General features: G+C 35.6%; 1 protein-coding gene across 1 annotated transcript in view; it reads left to right on the top strand.

Moving 5' to 3' along the window:
* drosha (ribonuclease 3 drosha) overlaps positions 1-25,269 on the top strand; it is a 56,651-nt gene that overhangs the window by 10,781 nt on the left and 20,601 nt on the right. Inside the window, exons 6-14 of the mRNA XM_071599335.1 lie at positions 1,645-1,802; positions 8,150-8,319; positions 9,069-9,236; positions 14,078-14,270; positions 16,063-16,179; positions 17,661-17,807; positions 22,919-23,210; positions 23,973-24,314; positions 24,883-24,995. Coding sequence (XP_071455436.1) covers positions 1,645-1,802; positions 8,150-8,319; positions 9,069-9,236; positions 14,078-14,270; positions 16,063-16,179; positions 17,661-17,807; positions 22,919-23,210; positions 23,973-24,314; positions 24,883-24,995 — 1,700 coding nt within the window. The remainder of the gene's footprint in view (positions 1-1,644; positions 1,803-8,149; positions 8,320-9,068; positions 9,237-14,077; positions 14,271-16,062; positions 16,180-17,660; positions 17,808-22,918; positions 23,211-23,972; positions 24,315-24,882; positions 24,996-25,269) is intronic.

The following is a 25,269-nucleotide window of genomic DNA, read 5'->3' as shown; positions in this document are numbered from 1 at the left end:
TCTGAAAATAGTTTTGAATGATATATTTAAGTCCAAGTAGGAACCTGATTTAGTTTGTTGCTATAATGTTGGTTAGTCTTTTAGATGGAAATGAACAGAATTTCATTAGCTTTAGAAGTATTGCAAATGTGGGTGTGTAAATTCATGGCAAAATAAACAGGGTGAAGAGGAGCATAAACCTATAAATGTGTGGCATGGTTAGGGAATAGAGGGATTTGTGACAGGATATTCAATGAATGGGAAAAGTGGTGGTGGGGCTGTTGAATAATAGAGGAATCTTGAAAGTAATAGTTATGTGTTGTTTGACATGGAAAGCTTTGAAAGTAAGACTGAGTAAGAAAATAGTTTATTGTAAAGCATTAGTTGGTTATTTCATGATTTGTAAACAATATCCATGTTCTCCTACATTTCTAATAATGTTTGAACCCAGTGTTAGTAATCATTAAAACCTTTCTTTTACAAAACACAATTGTTTTCTATCTGTAGTAATCTATAGTTCCTAAACCCCATCACCCCTGAATCTTAATTCTCCCATCACTGCTATTAATACGAGGGTCATCCGGAAAGTAGTACCCGTTCGTGAAATAAAGACACAAAAGTAAATATTAACAAACATAAAAAATTTTATTTGAAAGAGGATACTTTCAACTACTTCTCAACATAATCTCCAAGCAAATTAAGGCATTTGTCATAACGTGTGACAAGTTTCTCTATTCCTGCTGCATAGTCCTTCGCCGCCAGCTCATTGAGATACGCGAGGGACCCATCTTGCACAAATTTTTGCATAATGCAGATGGTGTTTAACAATTTCATGAACAATTGTTCGAGAGACATTGGGAAAATGCTCACAGATGTCATCAATTGTGACGCGCCGATCGTTCCTCACGAATTCGTCAACTGAGCTCACCAGTTGGTCTGCAATGACAGACGGTCTCCCCGAACGCTCATCGTCGTGTGTGTTCCCCCTCCCCATGTTGAAGTTGCGACACCACCGCCGAACAGACGACTCGTCCATTACATTGTCTCCATACACCTCCTTTAATTGGCGATGAATATCACATGGGCGAACGTTTCTTGCATTGAGGAATTTAATCACTGCCCTCACTTCACAACTGGCGGCGTTCTCAATTTTTTTAAACATTGTAAACAATCACAGAAACAACACAGGCAATGCTAGCGTCACGCAACTTGGCTCAGAGAAGGCAGACAAGCCACTGAAGCTATCTGACCTCGTCCAGCGGCTACTCGCGTCGTCAGCACTTCATGCGGCACGAACGGGTACTACTTTCCGGATGACCCTCGTAGTTTGGTTCCATGAAATCATTTAGAGTGATTATTGAGGTATAAATTATTTTAACTAAGTGCTGGAAATTTATGCTGGTATTTATTTTTTCATGTATATTCTTTCCTCTACAGTATCCCCTACTTTTTGAATTACCATCCCGTAGTTTTAAATTGTAATACAATGTTTTGATACTCTGGTGAAAACCAGCTGATGTTAGGTCTTACCAATTCATTAATTTCTCAATGTATATTAAAAATAAAAAGGCTGCCAAACTGAATCACAGTCGTCCAAAAGTGTTTATTGCATGGAGCATGACTTTAGTGCTTCAGTGATAATTTTAACATTGTTCATTTTGGCAGACAACCACGTGTTATGAGAGCAACCAAGAGACTTGCTGCACTCTGTGATCGATTTGAAGAAGAACTGGTGGAGAGAGCTGAGAGGGCTCGACTGGCACTTCCAAAAGTGGATGGAATGTCTGCTGTTAGCCGTCAGCCACGACTCAGGGTTCACAGAGGTGAGTCATTGTTTTCCCTGAGAAAAATGGCATCTTAAGTCTAACTGTTGTACACTAAATCTCCCTAATTTTCTTTACATGATCTCACCAACCAGGGTATGATTTAAGAAGAAATTTATGCAGGAAGTTTGATCTGTAATTTGACCTGTAATTTGAGTGATTCCCAACCTAGTTCATCTGATAATTTTGGTACAATATTCAGTTTATCACAACGATGTTTTTAAAATCTAGCTCGTATGCTGCACACGATCTAATTTGGTTATCAATCCGGCTTCATGAGGATGCCATATGCTAGCCGAATGTTCCAATATTCTTATTAGAAGAGCATTGGGGAAATGTGACAATATGGTGAGAGAACAATGTTTTCTTCCGATATTTAGGACTTGCTGGTATCAATGCATGGGACATTGAAATCTCCTAGGATTATAATGCCGTGATGATTTGTTTTGGAATAAGAAACTTGCTGGTCTAGTTCTAGTGTTGAATAATTTTGTCATCCATTGCCTTGCAAAATGCACACACATAGATTCTTTTAGTTAGAGGACTATTTATTGGACACCAAGCATTTTCCAAACCATTATCTGGAATCACCTCTGCACTGCTAATGCCAGAGTTTTTAATTTCCATAAAGACATTTCCCCGATTATATTTACTCCAACATTTCTGTAAACAGAAAAGGATTTGGAGAAAATTTCACTGTTTCAGTTCCACCTTTTAGTTACTGTAATTATATCTGTGCCTGCGCTTCAAATAAGGTGTTGATATTCCGTGACTTTTTTCTTTACCTATGTCATTAAACTGCAGTTTCCTTGAATATTTAATGGAGTATTTTTCTTATTGTTGTTATCAAATCCCTTATAAAATTTTCCATCTGATGCTATCTAATTCATATTAGTAACCTATTGTGCGCATCTCTAGCACTGACCATTCCTTCACTTAAAGCAAAACTATTTGGCAATGAAGACTAGAGACCCATTATTTGACCTACTCACTGACCTACACTTTTTTAAAATCTTAAATGCTCTGCAGTATTAGAATATCCTACCTGCTATATGTTTATTGGCCTCAGATGTGTAATGAACCCAAAAGTGGTTCTGAGGGTGTCTTCACAATTGGATTACCTGCTGAAGGTCAGTGAAAGAGGCCCTGATACCCCTGCAGAAATGACACAACCTCTGATTTATGCCTTCCACTCAGATCCTAACCAGAGGCCCACAATTAATCTTTAGGGCAAGGCTACTAATTGCAAACATCACTTTTATCCCCTTGATGCCACACACTTGTATCACCTCAGAGTTCCAATTCCAAGTAGGAATGTTGAATTTCCTTGGATCTATGGTCCACACATATCATATCATGGCTCATGTAGGCATTAATCTCCTGTTCATACCTATATGAGCCATGACCTGCAGGCTGGACCACTTCATGCCTGCAGCTGCCACTTCAACTCACTTTGTCACCTGGAAATACCACCACTTGGAATTTACCAGGCCATCAGGCACTAGCAGTAGTAGTAGTAGTATTTAGGGGAGGCCACTGACAGCTGAGTTCATTTACGCCATAGGGGATGGACAGGAAAGGATGAAGGGTGGAGAGAACCCCGGCGTCGGCATTAGCCTACTCTTAACGAAAGGCACCAAGGGGTCCGCAGCTTAACGTCTCATCCGATGGACGGCGTACTCACTCAAAGTGCCCTCCACAAAGCACTCCTAGTAGGGATCGAGATGCCTCTGAAAAAATATTCAACACTGCCAGGATTTGAACCCCGGCCTTCTGGGTGGGAAGCCAGTCCATTAGCCCAAGCACCATCTCGATCCCCCTCAGGCACTAGCTTACACCCTCATGGTCTGCCCTTTCTTGCATTGGAACAATCACTCGCACCTGACTTTGCTACTGTTTATCACCAGAATCTCGTCCCTACCCACTTTGATGATTCCTTCTGGGTGGTACTCTTACAGGAACAGAGGTAGGGGCTGCAGAAACGTAAATGTGGGTTGTCCAATAAGTTCTCAGAAATTCCAAGAGGTGGTGCTAGTAGTATTGGGAAAAGGTTTGCCTTTACTAAGATTCATCTCCCACTGGACTGCGGTGAAAGTTCCTTCATATCCATTCTGTGGTTTAATTTTCATAGCCAATTGAAGTAACAAACTTTTGATTTAAAAAAAAATGGAGAAAAATGAGTTTTGTGTGGTGATTAAACACGTCTATTTTAAGGGCTTAATACTAAAAGAGATCAAAGCCAAATTTGATGGAATTCATAGCATATCCATTCGTATGTTTGCAGCTGTTTACAATTAATTCAATGATTTAAAATGTGGTCCTACATCCACAAACAATGAATATCATATGGGAGGTTCAGTGGAAGTGACATCCTCCAGAATGATTGACAAAATCCATTATGTGTGTCAATTTTGATTGATTGACCAATCAAAATTTGCAAAATAGTTGAGGCCATAGGCATATCAATAAATGACTGTGGATGAAACATCGGCACACTACTACACCTCAGAGTCATAACAAAAGTCAAAACATTGGTTTTATAAAGGCCATCTGGCTTTGTGAAAAGGAAAGACAGTGAAATCGGTTGGCTAGGTGATGGTCATAGTTTTTTGGGCAGGTGGATTCATCTACTTCAGTAGCTTTTAAAAAGGACATGCGGTAAATGGAGAGTATTATGCATTGTTATTGCTCCTGTTGAGTACAGAATTCAAGAAGAAAAAAAATTTTCATCAACACATTGTACGGGTGCGCATCTGCGCAGTTTCATTGGGAAAAATAATGGATTTAGAGTTTAAATTATTATAATATCCACCAGATTTAGCCGCAAATAGTTTGTTTTTATTCCTACACTTGAAAATATTGCTTGACAGAAATTGATTCACATTAAATGAGGTGGTCATTGCCTACGCAGATGCCTATTGAGGACCTTCTGAAATCCTACTGTTTGGATGGATTTAAAAAGTTGTAGAAACAATGAGAAAAGTGTTTTGAGCTACAAGAAGATATTGTTGAAATTGTGAAAAAATTACACAAAATAATTTGTTTTTCAATCTTTATCTTAGAACTTATTGAATGACTTATGTAGCATAGGATTATCCTCTGCTAGGGCCTGATATCTGTTAGAGATGAAGATGAGGTTTGCCTTTGCATCTCTATCCTTCACCACAGTGTTAACTTTCTAATGCTCCAGCATGAGGCAACCATTCAATCTTTTGGTTTACGGGTTGGTGGCTCTCCCCGTCAAAAGATTGGACCCTGGGTAGCTTCTAGATTTCTCTGCTGCTTTTTGCATTCAGGTTAACAAATTTGGTCCCATCAGCACGGCCAGTTTTGTAATTCCACCCAAGACCATATCCTTCTCTCGAAACTTTGATTGAAGCACTGTCAGCTTCGCCCCTAATGGGCCCTTAAGCTGCACATTCACTGGTGTAGGGGTGAATTGTGATAAAAGTCATCTAATCTAATCCTAATTCTGTTACATCTGCCAAATATTTGTCTAAGACTTAGATTAAATATGAAAATTTATGAATATAATGTAAGTAATAATTTCCTTAGCTTGAACAAATGCTACTGTAATGACAATTCAAGGGTGAATTGACATCACTGTCCTCAGTAACTAATAAATGGCAGTACCTGCTACCCCAGATTACATGCTGATGATTACACATAATTTGATGAGTCTTAAAAATAATTGATTACAATGTATAAGGACAGCGGTGTAAATTTTACAATGAATACACTGTATCTCAAAGTAAACTAACCACTCTCTCAACCAACTTTGATTTTTAACCCATGAATACAAAGAGACTGTTAACCCTTTTTCTGCTGTGAACCTACCTAGTGTGTTCGCATGGTATGCTTCTGTGAATGCACCTTTTCACCCTATCCTTAGTGTTCTATCATACTTTGAAATTTTATGAAAATGATGTTTGCCAAAATCATGTGATAAAAATTTTCCATTAAATAAGCAGTGAATCTAGATTATTTTTATTTATTCCATGTTTTAATACGAGGGTCATCCGGAAAGTAGTACCCGTTCGTGAAATAAAGACACAAAAGTAAATATTAACAAACATAAAAAATTTTATTTGAAAGAGGATACTTTAAACTACTTCTCAACATAATCTCCAAGCAAATTAAGGCATTTGTCATAACGTGTGACAAGTTTCTCTATTCCTGCTGCATAGTCCTTCGCCGCCAGCTCATTGAGATACGCGAGGGACCCATCTTGCACAAATTTTTGCATAATGCAGATGGTGTTTAACAATTTCATGAACAATTGTTCGAGAAACATTGGGAAAATGCTCACAGATGTCATCAATTGTGACGCGCCGATCGTTCCTCACGAATTCGTCAACTGAGCTCACCAGTTGGTCTGTAATGACAGACGGTCTCCCCGAACGCTCATCGTCGTGTGTGTTCCCCCTCCCCATGTTGAAGTTGCGACACCACCGCCGAACAGACGACTCGTCCATTACATTGTCTCCATACACCTCCTTTAATTGGCGATGAATATCACATGGGCGAACGTTTCTTGCATTGAGGAATTTAATCACTGCCCTCACTTCACAACTGGCGGCGTTCTCAATTTTTTTAAACATTGTAAACAATCACAGAAACAACACAGGCAATGCTAGCGTCACGCAACTTGGCTCAGAGAAGGCAGACAAGCCACTGAAGCTATCTGACCTCGTCCAGCGGCTACTCGCGTCGTCAGCACTTCATGCGGCACGAACGGGTACTACTTTCCGGATGACCCTCGTATTTAGATTATTTTATTACTTTGGGAGTTATAAAGGTTATAGAGAGACTATGCCCTCCATTTTTGCAGCGTGTGAGCACTAGTATTCCATAGAGTGAGCCGCAGGGAAATGGTTAAGCATTGAACACTGTAATAGAATAAAGTATAAATTATATAACATTGCTGTACAGCTTGCAGTGGGTCACAGCACCTATACTACTGGATCGTTACTCTAGGGCAAGTTTGGTGGGAGGACAGATTTTAAGCCTGAACTCACTCCTTGCACATCACCCAAGGTTGGTAGTTTTTGAGATGTGGAAATCTTGAAGAGACAAGAAAGGTAGATGCACAGCGTTTGGAATATTGAATACTATGATAGAAGGGATGATGATAGGAGGCGGTGAGGTACGGGAGGAAAAGAATTTGGCATCTTGAATGGAATGAAGGAGATAGAATGCATGTGGAATTGTACAAGTTTATTTTAGTGTGAGGTGTCAGGTTAGGCAGGTCTTGTAAGGTGAAGCTTAGAAATGTAGGCATGCTCGGTCTGAATTCATCCAAAGCTCATCCTAATTAGTTACTACCAGATCATATGGCAGAAAACAGTTCCTTACATTGATTAATAAGAAAGTGTTGTATCAATTTGGAGACTCCTTTCCATGAGTGAGTTGCCCAAATTAGGTACCCAAAATATACGGCGGTGAGTGCATTACTGATCATCACAATGAATTGATCTCCCTGTGCACAAATCCATTCTCAGGGATTGCTGTATTTCCAGAATGGCATGGCAGTAGCAGCATAAGGGAATCAAGCATACAATTGGAATGGATCAAATCACATAAAATAGTGTATTTAAAAGGATCCACGCAATCATAATGTGAGTTTTCAATCCTATAGTGAACCTCAAGTTTCATCATATTGCAAAGCAAATTTATCATATTGTTAACCCATCATGGAGGAGCCGATGCATAATAATATCAAGAAGATATCTAATGTCATTAAACATGGGTTTGCCCCGATTTTTTTAGTTGAGTTTGTTTGAGGGCTTCAAATGGATCTTGGCTGTTTCTTCCACCAGTGGCCTGATATGATTTATTTAATTGGCTCGCCAATAATTTCATCCATTGTCTGATTCATCCTTGGTTAGATTCTTTATTTGGGATCCACCTTTAGATCATGATACTAATGTTATTAAAACCACAAAAGATGGTGTTTTAAGCATTTAATATCTAACTGAATGTAGTACTTATTCAAATATGCAGGAATTACTCAAGTGCACTCATTTTCAGAGCTTTCAGAGAAAATTTGACTAAAATGTTTATCCATTGATATGATAACAAATCGTATGTAAGTCAATGATTAATTCCATGAGTTTTACTTTGGAACACCCATTTTAAAAACTCTCAGTATCTTTTTTGGATGGGGTTTTGAGAATTCTAATAATAATGTCATGCATATGAGTGAAAGAAAAATCTTTAGTTTTTCCTTTATTTTTAAGAGCTGGTATTAATTAAATAGTTGAGAATTGAAAACAAACTGCTATCAACTCATAATAAGAATACGATATGAAATTAATTTTATTTTGAAATTTATTATGTTTTTCTAGTTGGGGGTGGTGGCTGTGGAGGAGGAAACAGTAGCAGTAGTAGTGAGGATGATTCCAGCTCAGAAGATGCCGATGAAGAGGAAGAAGATCGAGCAATGGAGGAATTACAGCGTAAACGCCGTCATCCTCACAGATTGCATCCAGAGCTATGGTACAATGATACTGGAGAGGTGAGTCATTTGCGTTTGTCTGTTAATTATTTTCGTGTGAAATTTATGGATGGGTGATAAATTGGTATTAAATCTTCCCATCGAGTTATTATTTTCCCTGCAAGCTACAGAGTAATGCTGATGGTTAGCCTGTAGTAGTAACCTCTCCATCCTGATTTTCAAGACATGAATTCTCCCTCCTGTGGATCGTATATGTATTGCTCATCAGTTTTATATTTTTGTTTATTTATTGCTCATATTTTTGTAGACACATGCACTATACCTCAGTGGTGTCAGCAGAGTAAGGGCAATGTATTGTTTAATTGTGCTTATATAGAGAATTTTGGTTAGTCATTGGATATCTTCACATGAGAGTTTGTCAGAAGTTGTATATACTGATTAGAATTGATTTTAAAACCTCTTCACCAAGCATTTGTGAGTGACACCTGTCAATATAGTGCAATATGTACTAATAATGTTGACGTTATTGTGAAATTAGCTCTCTTTCAGTTGCACCATACACGTTCAATGTTGAGACTTTCTGGTCATTAATAAACTTACTTAGTAGCTATATGTATATAGTTAATAATCATGTTGATTTTATGTATAAAGAGAATATGAAAATTACAGAATAAATGTATTTGGTGGAAAGTACATCTTTAAAATAGATTTATACCATTCATGCCTATTTATAGAGATATTATGTTATTGTTAGGTATGTTTTTTTCTTTTTTACTTATGTTACAATTATCCCTGTATGCCTTTTTTAGATGAATGATGGTCCATTGTGCCGCTGTAGTGCAAAGGCACGTCGTTCTGGTATCCGCCATGGCATTTATGCTGGAGAAAGCCACCTGAAACCATGTTTTTCAGATTCGAACAATGCTGATCGTCTTCATCATTATCGAATCACTATCTCACCTCCTACAAATTTTCTGGTAAATATATTTTCAGTCATTTTACTCCTTTTAAAATTCTCCAAAAGGAGTATTGTTTTCTGAAAAAGTTTTACCTGTATTATTACATGAAATATCATATTTACGTTCAATTTTTACTATTGATAGGATATTTCCTTGCTTCTGTAAATAATGGCTATCATTTTTTTTAACCAAATACTGGAAACAAAATTAGTCCACAGATATAGTATTGAAAAAGTTGTTTTTCACCTTTTATTAGTCAGAATTTATTTCCACTGCATTGCTGATGTTAAAAAGTCGAAAGCTACACCTTGCTGTAGCCATTCTGTCTCTATACTTTCCTAATACCTGTACTATTTTTGCATTCACTATCACTACTTTCTTATCATTGTGTCTCAAATAAAGTCATAACATTTTTTTAATGAACATGGGTTTAGCAGAGGAGACCTAGCGCTAGAAACTTGTTCTAGCTCTAGGAGTTATTTTCCTCTCTTCTAAGAGTTATTTTCCTCTCATATCACTTACGTTTACTTGATATTGGATGATACTTTCTGAAACTATTTTGTAACGTAAGCAAGAATAAGTTTCTTTTTATACTTTTCACTTATAACCTGGGTTTTCTTTTAAAAGAGTGATGGGCATGATGCTTTGTTTGAAATCAAGATTTTAAAAGGCCCTTGCATGACTGAGATTGTATGTAATGTCTTTAATTTTGGAGAGTGGTCTAACTAAGCCTATCGAAAATATTATTAAGTACCTATTTTTTTGTAATCATGTCCAGTAATATGATGGTATATCCTTCTATTTTACATTATCTTGAGTATCCAAAGCTTGCATGTATGGTAATTTTTCAAGGCATGATTTTTATTAGAGGTGGGTCAAAATCAATATTTCGCACACTGAATCTTGGACTCCGTTAAATCTTGACTTAAATATCAATTAATGCAGAGATTCAATTTTTCTTCTGATTACATATTTGGGGTGTGATAGTCCAGTAGGTAGAACATTGGGCTACTGAGTGGAGGGCCTGGGTTTGGCTCTCAGGTTAACCTCTGGGCACCCTTAGCTTGACCCAATCTCTATGATTTATGAGTAGCTGGTCTTCCTGAGAAACCATAGGTGTATTAGGAAAGGAACCCCCACCCCCTCCCACCATACCCTGATGTGTGAATTTCACATGCTGGTGGGTTTAGTGCTTGGGCTTTATCCGTACCTATCAAAATAACTATCAGGTTGATTGCTGTTTTATTGGTAATTACAATTACAGTAGACTACCAATTATTCAGAATCAAGGGAAGTATTTATCCTGGTTAATCCACTGTTCACTTGAAAAATGTGGGGATTATATTTTGCTTTATGGCTATTTTTTGCAGTATGTAGAATGTAATTTTATTGTTTATGCAGTGTATTGTATGGTTGACCTGCCAACACAATTTAGGTGTTACCCAGATTGTGAAGATTCTTCTAGGTTAACTTTCAGGATGAAATCTAGACTTCATGGTAAATACATTGGCATAATTATATCCAAGGACTGGTGCAAGGCTTATAGGCTATTAATTTTAATAAAAATAATTTGATAGTATTACACAACAAAGCTGTTATCTAAAAAAACCTTACCTTACCAATAGTGAACAAGGTGATCAAGAAGACCTTTTGAAACCTCTCATCTTGGCCTAACTATATATGTCTCTAAGCAGGGAAAGACACACTAGCAAGATAACCATCAAAGTCATCCCAGCAATTGAAGGGTTGGCTTGAGCAAGAGACAAGATTTCACCAGAAGCTGTAAGAAATGCTTATTATGCATTAATACACAGCCACCTGTCATGCATGAATATCATTTGGGATATAGTAACATTATGCAGAATTCCAAGGCTTGAAACATTGTGAAACATAAAATAAAAGTTATCTATAGACTCAGTTTTAGAACATCAACTATAACAGTTACATAATAGCCAACTGTATGCTTGTTGACACAGATGATTCTTGTGTATCTTTCAAGTTATTGACAAATTTACCCTCTCTAATTTTATTTTCAAAACTATGTCTGATATCAATAGCCATAAAACTAAATACTTCTCAATTCTAAACCAAATAAATGCTTCATCCTCCAGATATGGATTTAAAAGTGTAAGATATCATTCTAAAACCTTATACCATGATATAATCAGGAGCAAACTCTGTCTCAATTAGTGAAAACTTTCCAAAGATGGCATTAAAATAGCTGTGGCTGAAGGACAATTTTAGTGAAGTAAAACAATAAAAATATGTATTATACCTGTTTAGTCGTTTAATGAGTACCAGTATTGGGATGATTTCAATTTACAATCTCCACTCAGTTATATTAAACTCTTGCAAGTATTTAACCCTTTGTAAGGTTGGGTATTATTTATTCTGCCATATTCTTAAAAATTATATCCTTAAGTTCTTTGTATCCCTAATTTTATATCTATTATTATCTTTCTCCTACTTTTGCAAATATTATAAATAATAAGGCTAATTTCTAAGAAGACTTAAAAAATGGTCTTGAAAAACACGGTATGCATGATAATCAAACCAAATCAACTATAATTCCAAGGATATGACATTATGTAACCTCTCATATTTGGTTATCCTTATCTGTGCTTGCAATATCTAGCAAAACATGTGCTTTTACAGGAAGTTGTGATAAGCCTTTAAATTTATCTCCATCAATATGAAGTTTTTGGTGTAAAACCATGTGTTTTTTGCAAAGGAAACACTTGGTTTTTCCACATAAAATATTTATTCACGACCTAGGTTTCGACGCTCAGCGTCATCTTCAGGTGAAATACAGGCCAAAATCTTTCTATATATAACAGAAGGAATGGGGAGGTGGGGGGGGTGTGTATGGATGTAAGAACGGAAGAGGCGATGGTGGGGGAGGGAAAGGAGCGGGATTGGGGTATTACTGAGAAGGAGGAGTCAAGGAAGGTTAGTCTCCGGGGGGGGAGGGGGGGGGGGAGGTTAAGGAAAGCATGGTAGGGAAAGGGTTGCCTGGCGGGGGTCCGCCTTGGGGTTAGTGGAGATAGGACAAAGAGTTTGGGAGTTTAAGGTTGAGGAGGGGTGACCGGGAGTTACATAGCACGTCGTTCACTATATTATATAACAGAAGGAATGGGGAGGGGGGGGGGTGTGTATGTATGTAAGAAAGGAAGAGGAGATGGTGGGGGAGGGAAAGGAGCGGGATTGGGGTATTACTGAGAAGGAGGAGTCAAGGAAGGTTAGTCTCCGGGGGGGGAGGGGGGGGGGGAGGTTAAGGAAAGCATGGTAGGGAAAGGGTTGCCTGGCGGGAGTCCGCCTTGGGGTTAGTGGAGATAGGACAAAGAGTTTGGGAGTTTAAGGTTGAGGAGGGGTGACCGGGAGTTACATAGCACGTCGTTCACTATATTATATAACAGAAGGAATGGGGAGGGGGGGGGGTGTGTATGGATGTAAGAAAGGAAGAGGAGATGGTGGGGGAGGGAAAGGAGCGTCCTTTCCCTCCCCCACCATCTCCTCTTCCTTTCTTACATACATACACACCCCCCCCCCTCCCCATTCCTTCTGTTATATAATATAGTGAACGACGTGCTATGTAACTCCCGGTCACCCCTCCTCAACCTTAAACTCCCAAACTCTTTGTCCTATCTCCACTAACCCCAAGGCGGACCCCCGCCAGGCAACCCTTTCCCTACCATGCTTTCCTTAACCTCCCCCCCCCCTCCCCCCCCGGAGACTAACCTTCCTTGACTCCTCCTTCTCAGTAATACCCCAATCCCGCTCCTTTCCCTCCCCCACCATCGCCTCTTCCGTTCTTACATCCATACACACCCCCCCCACCTCCCCATTCCTTCTGTTATATATAGAAAGATTTTGGCCTGTATTTCACCTGAAGATGACGCTGAGCGTCGAAACCTAGGTCGTGAATAAATATTTTATGTGGAAAAACCAAGTGTTTCCTTTGCAATATGTATCGTTTCCACAAAGTGACGCCTGAAGCTATCTCCTTTTTCATGTGTTTTTTTATTAATATAATTTTAATGTGTTCTTTGGAGTATCCTTTTACCTTTTTACACTCATAAATCTTTTAATGTGTGCTCTTATTAGCGCCTATACCTAATTAGATATTACATAGAAGAAATAAGATAAATATTTGTCACACTTTTGTTTTATATAGCTGAGTAATGGAATTAAAGCTGGCTAAATCATATACCATTCATTCCCTTGTTTTTTTTGTGAAAGTGACAAGGATATCTTCAATTTATCATTCCAGCCTTTTCATTGTCATTCTCTTACATTGCATGATATCTTGACACATCTTTACTAACCTTTGCTTGCATGTTAGATGTCTATCACTCCATTAACTTCATTCATTGTTGTATGTTTCCACACTTAAGTAATAGATTTTTGTTTTACTTTTTCCTGAGCTTTGCTTTTCAATGGGCAGTGGGTTGTCTAATTTTCTAAAAAAGATGCAGTTTCAAGAGTTTGATGTTAAAGTCACTTTGCTTGGTGATTTCAATGTTAGTTTTTTTTATCTTTCAAGGTGAAAGATTAAAAATTGTGAAGTGTGTGAAACCTGAAGGTTTGTCCTTTTGTAACATAATTGTTTTAGGGTAACTTCCTAATAAAATTCTGTAGCTAAACCATTTCTAATCTGTTAATGTAGGTTAACTGTGTGTAAATTCTATTGTTACTATTTAAGTGGCATGCATGAACGTTTATCTATATTTTTTGTATTAAATAACCCTGAAATAACAAATTTTATCTTGGATAAGGTGGTAAATTTCCTTCAATATTTTTTATTTCTGATTTATATTTTTTCTTGTAATCGCTGATAAATTTATTATTTTTTCACACAGATAAAGACTCCAACTATTATTCGTCATGATGGTCATGAGTTTATTTTTGAAGGATTCTCAATGCTATCCCACTTTCCTCTTCAAGCCAACCTACCCACTTGCAAAGTCATCAGATTTAATATAGAGTATACCATATTGTACATAGAAGAAAAGCTGCCAGAGAACTTCACTGTCAAGGAGCTTGATCTTTTTTGTAAGCAGTTTGGAGTTTAATCTCAACCTTTTCTTTACATTTAATTCTTAGAGTTACTGCAGTTGCAGTTAATGTGATATGAGCTTCTAGGAAAGTTTACCAGAAATTCAATTAGCTTTTTGTAAGCTTTTATTTTTAAAGTTAGCTGTTGAAGACCAATTAAAAAGTTAAGCAAAATATTTCATAAGAATAATTTTTAAGAGCAATCAGATGGATCATCAGGTGGAAAGTGAATACAATATTAGATACAAAATATTGCATTAGCGGATAAGGTGGAAATATTGAAAATATGCATCAAAATAAATCTAATTCAAATTATTGAAATACTGAAGTATTTACATTGTGCATGCAAGTATATATGTATGGATAATTTAAGAAACTAGCTCTGTATTTTAGGGTATTCTTTGTGTAACATGTCATCCTTTTCCATTTGTTGTTGTTGAACAAATATCAAGTGTACACATTGAAATTAAGAGAAACAGTTTGAGATAACTACAAATTGAAAGAAATGCAAATTGAAAAGGAATTCAAAAATTAATATACTCTATGTGGTCCTTCACATTCTGGCTTGACAGCAGTTGCCAAATGGAAAAGGAAATAATGTATCAAAATTTTGCTGAGTATACTGCTACATACTCTGCCTAACCCTATTTCCGAGTACTATTTCTTCCTATGGAGCAACCAATCTTTTATTTTATTTTTCAATTAACTTATTGACTATTTTGCTTAATTTTTTAGTCAATTTGTTTAAAATTAGAGGTACAGTTACCTTCAATTTTATTTTAATTTGATTTGTGTAATATTTGTTTTTTTTTAAGTTATTAATATCCCTTTGTGGCAATTCCCATTTTTGTGTAGTATAATAATATTAATACTTAAATTAGTCATGAAGAGCCTTTGTACAGCCCTAGACCTCGTCAATTCCTGCATAATTAAAATGTATACACACACCAATGTTTGGAGAAATTACACCGCCACAGTTTTCGCCTGAAGAAACTCCTTTCACTGAATGAAAGGGATTTTTAAGCTGTAATTATGAATGATTCAAATTTTGACTTGAATATAATTATATAATTTTCTCTAATATTTTTCCCACCGCATTATGGCTATCTATTGGTTTTTGTAATCTGCAAGATGGCATGTCCAGACTAAGTATGTTGCAGGTATGATTAGAGAGAATATCATTCCTAATTTTAAGATTTAGCGATTTGCTTTTTGTGTACACCAGAAAATATTAAATATATAAGTGATAGAATATATATATATATATATATATATATATATAGTGATAGATATATATCTAAAATTGTGAAGTTTATATCTGACGTGGGCTATATTCGTGTATGTATGAATATGAAACAAATCTCCGGGCAAATAAATGCATTATTATTATATATTCATTGCGTGGTGTTTTTGTGGATACTGCCATCTTACACCTGATCTAGGTTGTTTTTCAATGTCATTGTTTGCAGAACAGTAATGACTAAAGGGGATTTACATGGGAGCATTCAATTATATTTGATAATTTTGACATGATTATATGTGATATTTGTTATAATTACATGTTAGAGCACAAAGACGATCAGCGTTAATTAGCCCACCTATAGTATCCATTACAAGATATCTAAAATGAGAACTGTTAAGTGTTAAAATGAATTTGTGTTAAAACTTAAATCATAATTTTAAGTGATAAATGTCATTTCATGTATGTTAATAACATTTTTCTTCATAGCATCAAAATCATCTACTCTTTTATGAATAAGCTCTTAATACTTTCATGTTCGTATTTTAGATCAATTTCTTTTCACTGAAATATTGGAACTGGTAGACCTTGACTTTAAAGCTGCGGGGAATGAAGAGGGTTGCCCTCGTTTTCACTTTATGCCTCGCTTTGTGAGAGATCTTCCAGGTAAGAATGCTTTTTATATTTGAAATTCCACCTTAGGTGGCTCATCATTCCTATTAATTTGCAATCTATTATCTTCTTGTAATTCATTCAATTTAAAACACCCCTGATGAAGCACATAAAATTCTGGATATTATTGAGGGTTGCATTTGGAAAATCATTCTGTAGTATTGGTGCGTAGCTATTGTTATAATATAATTTGTATAGCAAATTAAGATGTTGATTAGCTAATGCCTTACCATTCACCCATGAATTATCTTGTGTTGCCTAAAGAGGCATTCTCTCCCCTATCCCATTTATTGTTTTCCCCTTCCCTACTCCTACTTCAGTTTTCATGGCTTAAGGCCCTTAGTAATGGAGCTCTATTTTGTCCCCTTGCAAAGTTTTCCAAGCCTCACACAAGTAATTCCAAAGTATACAAGTGCACTATTTTTTGTCTTCTAAATTGTCACTCCTTGTTGGTTAAACATCATTGAGCAAATGCTTTCATTGATTAGAATGAATTGATTAATATTGTTTTTGCATCATTTAAGACTTTAACTTAAAAAAATGACTGATTCAACGGGAAAGAGGGAAAATTTACTACTAGATATTTCTAATAAACAGCATATCATTGTGAGACTAACAAAATTATTTAAAGGTAATCACTAAATTTTCATTAAGTAACAAAGTATTGTAAGAAGATATGGACACAGGTTAATGTCTACATTTTTTTTGGTAGACTAAGTGTATAAATTTGACTGTGTGCCTAGAATCTATAATTGAGAAGCTAGATCTCATTGTATGACATGTACACTGATGCATTCATTCTTAAAAAAGAAACTACAGTGGACATTAGATTATTCAATGTCACATTGTCAGATGGGCAGGCTATCGATTCTTCCCAGCTACCCTTTTCCTTCAAACCCTTCTCACTTTTAGTATGGGTAACATGGAATCCAGGTTGAAGGGCTGTGTGCTAAAGCTTTGCATTTAAAATAGAAGGTAGCAGCCAGTTATCAGATACACCTATCTTTTCATAAGAATGTAGCCACACAATGCCATGGTCCTCATGTAGCCTAGCCTATGCACCCCTTTAATTTCATTTGAAAAATAGTTTAGATGAAGATTGAATTTTTGTTGATGGCTGAAATGAGTGAACATGGGACCACAATTCGGTTCCAAGATAACTCTCCTTAGTTAAGAACTAATGGAGATCATAATTTCCACATTTCCTTGATATTCATATCTTTTTCATAATCAATTTTCCTGTGGTTATCTTAATAATATTATGAATATTGTTTTAATTTCATATTGTTGCTATAAAAAAAGGTTTTCATGAAAAATGTCAATTATTTTAACCCCTTGTCAGATGTATTTGTTTATTGAAGGAATTTATTGACATTGTCAATATGTTAGCATTATAATATTATGGAATATGTATATATTATGGAATAAGTTAATTTTTTAATCTATTTTTAAAATGTAAATTATGTTTTTTCCAGATAATGGAAAAGAAATTCTCTCAATGAATGAAGTGCTACTCTACCTTTTGAAAAGTAATCAGCCACTTATTGATGAGGGTAATCAACTATCTGCAATGTTGAAAATGCCTCAGTTTGAATGGCAAAACTTTGCCGATGAAGTAAAAGGTAAGTAACAGCCATTTTGTACCAATCTTTGCCATGTTCAGTTATTACTGGATGTTCTTTTTCTTATTTGATGTATTCAATCCGCGTACAATATTTTTTCCTAAATCCTGTTTCTGAATTGTTTCAATACTATTATTCCTGATTTAGAAAATAAGAGATAAAAGTTAAAAGACAAACTTAACTTAACCATATAAATTCACTAATATAAGAATTTTTTTTACTGTAGTGTTTTCATGAAATCACTTCTCTTATATTTTAGAAATGAATCATAATATATTATGTTCACCCAGGAATTTTCATAATTTGTAGAATTATATTGGGAGCATACATTTTAAAAGGTTTTACTGTAAATCATCACTTATGCAGACTCCCACGTAACCTATGCGGGGAACAGATGTAGTGTGGGTGTCTTATTAACCGTACAGTCCATAATCGGGTACCTGGGTATCCATTTCATATTTGCAGATAGAATTAATTGACTCTCCCTTAAAAAAATTGTGTGACTGCCCGGATCCCCAAAATTGAAGTAGTTTCACACCAATTTATCGTGAAAAACTTTTGCAAACAATGATTTAATAACACTGTTTTTTTATTTTTGTTATTTTTTCTTTTATTTATAATAACACAGTTCCATACAAAAAAAACTAGCATATAATTATTATAAATGGCAAAACTTTAATTATTTTGCGCACTCCTCACATGTCGTGGATGCATTACAATGCTCATCACAAACTGGGAACTCACATATCGAACATGACTTTCATGGTTTTTGACGTTTTTTTAATTTGATTTGGAGACAAATACGGCATTCACCAGTAATTTTTTCCTTCTGGTTGAATCTAACTGTGCCTGAGGTTTCCTGGCTGTTGGCTGCGCATGTGGATTTATGGTCGACCCAAAAAACTTTCAATCCCCACTTTGGTTACGAAATGCCTAATGATTTGTGCATTATTTGAACGATTTAGGGAGTACACACCTCTCTTCCAAGTTGCAATAAAATAATTGTTGTTCATTAGTTTTTTTCTATAGCAATTTATTATTCTCGTAATAAAGAATTTATGCTGCAAGGCAGGCGATATCGAGATTATTATAGAAAATTCTTGAGTTGATCTCTTTGTAGTATATCTACCAAGCAATCTATCTATCTTTTCACCAATTACTCCAGCTTTTGTCCAATTACAAAATTCAATAATTTTTCAATTTCAAGGGTTTTTTCTTTGCACCATCAGCAATCTTTGCATCTTGATGCATTGAAGATAGTAGAATGACTGTCTTGTTTTTTTTTGGCACATAACTGCACATGGTTAATTTTTAATTGTGTCGCAAAACAACAGCATGTTGGTGTTCCTATTAGGTCCATATCTCTGTCGAACAACATTATGCCTTGCAACTTGATGTTCCCTTGTTGCTGCCTCAGCCCACTGAGTACAATTTTTTACTGTCATTCCTGACAGCAGTAGTTTGGTGCCCGGTTATAGAACGATTGGTGAAAGTTTGGTTATGGACCGGATGGTTTAGGGGTTAAGAGAAGCAGCACTGTTGTACTCTGCTAAAAAATGTTGGCAATTTGAAAGTGGCACTAAGAAAATGTTAGCAATAAATGAAAACTTGTTGCTTTGAGGATCAAAGAAGGTGAAAATTCTTGAAAAATTGATGCAAAGGTTTTTTCTGTGAGTTTGGTATTACTAGACTCGCTATCTAATCTGAAAAAGAAAAAGTCTGTGATGAAACTACTGTGCAGTGGAACCTGGCTTCGTGAGCACCTCGCACAGCAAATAATTTGCATAATAAGAGAAAATATTTGTCCCAAAAACGACACACTTATGGAGCAACTTTTCCCACATGGTGAGGGTAATTCCTGGATTCAATGTACGCCTGCTACTGCAGTTTGTCGCTAGCATTCATTCCATTAGTATAGATGCTAGTGATCACATATTTTTCCAAACTTGCGTTAAAACATGTTATTGGTGATTTTTTTGTGGAAAGAAGAAAAATTTGTTAGAAGACAGAATGAGAGAGAGAACTATGAGAGAATGGAAAAAAAACTGTAGCAATGAAAAGTAAAATCATTGAAAATTGGGAATAAGGTGGCTGATCTAGTATGCTCATCAACAATCACTCAACATTTGGGCCTTATTTTTCAAGAACACGGACAAGACTAAGGACCTAGATGCTTCAAATAGAATTATGAATATCTATGCAAAGGCTACGTATTCTCAACGGTGTTGAAAGGTTGCTCCTCATATGCATAAACTAAAAGCATTTACAAAGCAACACCATTAACAAGAATATAATTTTTGAGAAAGGGAAGGTGATTTTTGCGGATATCGTTAATTAAGAGGTCAGGATCATCAATGGTCTCCAAAGTTTTTAAGGGGAGCCGTTAAAGAGGGGAACTGTCATCCACGGTATTGTGGCATGGTGAACTATCTTCATTGGTGACTTCAAAAAGCTGGTAGATTCTAAGGGTTACAGGCTACAACATGTTTTCAACTATGACAAGATGGTTCTCATTGAGAAAAAGATGCTGAAGCAAACCTATATTTGTGCACATAGCTGTGGAAGAGAATGCATTCGTGGACCACTAGGCAATGAAAGGCTGTCACAATTTGAAAATCAAGCCCCTGCTCCTTTATTATTCAGAAACTCTTTATTCTTCAAGAAGTGTTTGGCCCAAGACAGCAGGCTAGATGTGATGTGGGGGTCATGAGAAACTTGCATTGTACCATTGGTACGAGGTATTACCCTAATAAGGCAGTGCCATAACTTTATTTAACCATCATTCTGAGCTATATTTTAATCAAATTTTGAAGCTAGGTCAAAAACAAATATCTGGAATGATAGGAATTAGGTATGTATAAGAAATAATTAAAAATTTATTTTGAGTTTTTTGTTTTTACAAACCGAGTTCGCATTCCTGGTTGTTTCATTCTGCAATAGAAGAATAGGTGAACATGATCCACGATCCTAAGCAATTTATACATTATTTTCTTTGAATGAATCTTGTACGTAATTTTTTTTGGCATTGAATGCATTATTGTTTCTTAAATAAATGTATATACAAAAAGTTGTTTCACTAAACAAGTATTTTGCTTTATAAGAAAGATAGCAGAAAGGATTGTGCTTGTATTATGAGGTTCTGATGTGTTTCCTGGCCCATAGAAACACCGGCGCATGAGATTCACCCTGATTTTGCAGCTTAGGATTCACAGAAAAATTGCGACCAGATAGAAAAAGATAAAAAGTATTTTGATGTTAGCACTAAGTATTTAGAAATTGGAAAAGTTACATTTTTAAAGTGTAGAATCCCATAAATTCGTCATCACTACTGCTTAATAATTTCTGCTGTTATTTTCATTGTGGCTGTCATTTTCCTCTAATACAATGTTATTTTCACTTCCATGTAGTGCATTGCAAATTTTGCTTTTTCAAAAATACGTAATAAAATAACTTTCAGTCAGGACTTTTTCAATAACAAATACTAGAAGTCGATGGCCGTTTCATTCTTCCCATCATTGTGAAATCATGAGTAGGTACCTTATAACCCTTCTTTTATATTACGTAGTGATTTCAGTGGAAGTTTTCACCATTTTGTAGCACATGAGCCTAAGTTTTTTAACTTATTTGCATTAACTAATTCCATTAACTACTCCATTCTTTTATCATCTTTTTTATGCAACACTTAGTTTCTGTAATTATTTTGACATTATCAAAATGTTATTAAAAGCAAACATTTTCTATGCCTTTACAAAACTCTCATACTATTTAAGGTTGGATACCTGTAGACTTAAGTTTATTGGGAAAGATATATTGTATGCATGTATAAGCAGACGGGGGACATGAGGTGTACAAAAAAGTGTATCCTATGGGCTGGGAAATGCAGTATTTGATTTTAGGTGGAATATAAATTCATAGAAAATTGATGGGTAGATTTGGAAAATAACTGGAACTGTTACAGGATAGGAAAAACTGGAAGAAGTCATTCCCCCTTGGTATATGCAGCAATGATCACTTGGTGATGAAATATATGGAACTTTCTTAGATAAATCATTAAAAAATTTGCTGTATGCCTGCAGGCATGCAGAGAACTTTGCTTCAAGTATATGGTGGTTACAAGAAGGCATGATGTTTGCAATAAAAATGCATTCAGTGTAATTCAGTACTAATTTGATGCTCTTGATATATTAAGGGAAAATTTACAAGTGCTGATGAATTAATATAATCTACAGTTATCTAAAATCTGTAGTGTTACAGAAATGGGTCTGTACTGGAGTGCTTTCCCAGAATATACATAGACCCGATGAAGTGAATCCAAGGTTCCTGAATGAAAAATCACTAAAGAAAAGGTGCAAATGAAGATGGTGGCCACAATTTGAAGAGCATCGTCGTAGGAAAATTTTTAAAACCATCCGTAAAATAAGTCTGAGAAGGTCAATAAATGACGTCCTTGTACCTGAAAAGAATTGGGCAAAAGCATGACTTGCCTGATTTGGCAGGGGCAATTTCCATAATCATTTCATGCCTGGAAATAGCAAATAGATGCTCTGGGAATCCCAAAGGAAGAAGTAAAAGTTATTTTTGTTATTGGGCCATACTCCCTGCCATTTTATATCAAAAATTGCATAATGAAGTTGGTAGGATTAGTTACTTAGTTTATTAAAGGAGACGGAGTAAGGGGTATTTTTTGCAAGAGTTTGTTTTGGTAAACTTAAAGAAAAAATAATAATTTTATAAGTTCTAACATAGGCTGAGGTAGCCCAAGGATTGCAAGTCCAAGTATGAAGCTGTAGGCTAGTTCGATTCTCATGGGGAATAAAATATTATGCAGTTTTTAGGAAAACTGTATTTTATGATTTTTCTCATTAAACAAACTACCGTGCATGAATGGTAATAGGCAGAAAAATTTTATATAGCCATATGCTATGAATCCTTGCCATGGAAAGGTTGACTATTAGTTAACTTTGCTGGAATGGAACATCCTTGAATTTTCCTTTCAAATTTACTGAAAAGAATATAATGTGCTTTTTGATTGCCTTCAGTAAGACTTTTGAAATGCATTACCATTGAAAAATACATTCAGTCGTTCCATAAAACTTTGTTTCTGTCACCAGGGATGGTGGTAACATACCCCGGTATGAAGCCATGCTCTGTTCGAGTAGACCAGCTGGATCGTGACCAGACTGTTAGAAGTCCTGAGTCAAAGGGAAGAAAGGGTGAGAGAGGTGACTCACCAAAGAGTGTGGTGGCTAAAAGGCTAGAAGAAGGAAGTGATCAAGCAAAAGATGAAGGAGAAGAACTGGAGGAGGGAGAGCTTGAGTCGAAACCAGCTATCTCTTATAAGCATCCAGAGATAGTGCATTTTGGCATCCGGCCACCACAGCTAAGCTATGCAGGAAACCCTGAGTGAGTGGATTTTTTTTTATGACCAGTGCAGTGATGAGTGTGTGTAGTTCATGGTACATATGCATGTTGAATTTAAATGAAGGTAAAGGAAGGGTGGGATAGATATTACTTGGTTTTATTTCAAAAGCCCTTTGAGCTGTTATTTTTTAGTACAAGAAAAATGCAGGATCCATATTTTTAGGGGCTGCTTAGGTTTTTCTTAATATATGAATAGAAATATTTTTAATTCTGTCTTCATTTGCTGTCAAAAATTATCAGCTTTGATCAAATAAGTGTAGTTACTGAATAATCGTGACTAGGGTACTAAATTTTGATGAATAAAAGTGTATGCTATATGTATACGTATTCACTTTTATCTCATATTCATGCTAAGATTTCATTTTTGCTCTGCAACTTTTTTCCAATGTGTACAGCATTGCAATCTTCACTTTCTTACTAGCAGCAGTTGTATAAATTCTGCCGCACTGCAAATTTTGCAAAAAAAATGGACTAATATTATAATAAATGGAAATATACTGTCTGTTTTTTATGAGAAAACAGGATCCAATAGAAATCAGAATTTTATTTTATAAAGAATCAGGAAAAACTCCAATGGTATTGTAATGTTAATCTTGTGTTTCTTAATAAGTAATTTTCCTTCATTGTAATAAAAATTAGTCAGACCAGAGTAGAATTGCTTATATTATGTTTTTTGTAATTTGGTTGCTCATATTTGTGATTATTGCCTATTAAAAGTATTTTTCTGTGTTCTTTATAAAAAAGCTATCAAAAGGCATGGAGAGAATATGTCAAATTTCGCCACCTTTTGGCTAACATGCCGAAGCCTTCATTTGAGGACAAGCGGAAGTTGGAAGCAAAAGAGAATCGTCTCCAAGAGATGCGAACTCAATCAAAAATGAAGAGAGATGTTACTGTGGCTGTTAGTGGGAAGGGATTTTTTCGGACCGGAGTTATGTGTGATGTGATTCAGCATGCAATGCTCATTCCAGTTCTAGTCTGTCATTTACGTTTTCATCGATCTCTTGATGTATTAGAAGAAACTATTGGATATAGATTTCATAACCGCTACTTGCTCCAGTTGGCACTAACTCATCCTTCTTACAGGTAAGCAATTTATTTTTTTTTCGTCAAACCATATTATTTCTTTATGATTATCAATGTTATATCCTCAGTGTATTCAGGAACACTTCAGAATGTTTCTTTCACTAATGATTTCCAGTAATGAAAAGCCAAAATTTAATTCCAGTGTCAAATTTAGTTACTAATTATTGCTAATAATCTGTTGTATGGTTAGGGTATATTTTCTTTATTCTAAAGATTCCATAATCATAAAAAACATAAATTATTGAGAAATTATCGAATGATAGGAAAGTGTTATATTAGCTTTCATAAGTCAAGCATGAGAATCAATATTCTTGTTATCCTAGTGCTTCATACAAAGTATGAACATCTAAGGAAATAGGCTGTAAGTTATTGTATTTTTTTTGCAGTTACTATTTACTTAGTCATTTGCATTCAGTTGCTATTTAAATAATGAAATTGCATATTGTCTGACAAATTGAGAATGGGTTAAAGAATGAAGACTCTTAACATGGTTAATACCAGTACCTATTTTTATAGCGTAATTATTTTAAATTGTCATTTTTAAGTGCATATGTATTTTTGTTAACAGGGAGAATTTTGGGACAAATCCTGATCATGCACGTAACTCTTTAACTAACTGTGGAATTCGTCAGCCTGAATATGGAGATCGCAGAATTCACTACATGAACACCCGGAAAAGAGGTATTTTGGGATAAATATCATTCATGATTTGGTTAGCCTTTGAATAAAAAGTTTTAGACCAGTGTCTTGATAGCACAAATATACATGAGACTGGATATAATATGATTAAAATCTGTGGGTAAAAAAATTCATCCACCTATTAGAATATAATGCTTAGTAAATTGTACCTGGGTTTTACGTTTGATATTTTCCTTAGACTCTTTAACTTCCTGAAGGATTTGAAATATATAGTTATATGCCGACATTTTGAGGCTCATAGGAAGAGTGTGTAGAT

The sequence above is a fragment of the Hetaerina americana genome, unplaced genomic scaffold (assembly GCF_022747635.1).
Source record: "Hetaerina americana unplaced genomic scaffold, ioHetAmer1.1.p SCAF_1, whole genome shotgun sequence".
NCBI lineage: Eukaryota > Metazoa > Arthropoda > Insecta > Odonata > Calopterygidae > Hetaerina > Hetaerina americana.
Note: the sequence above shows the minus strand (reverse complement) of the source record. Positions and strands in the feature narration are given on the sequence as shown.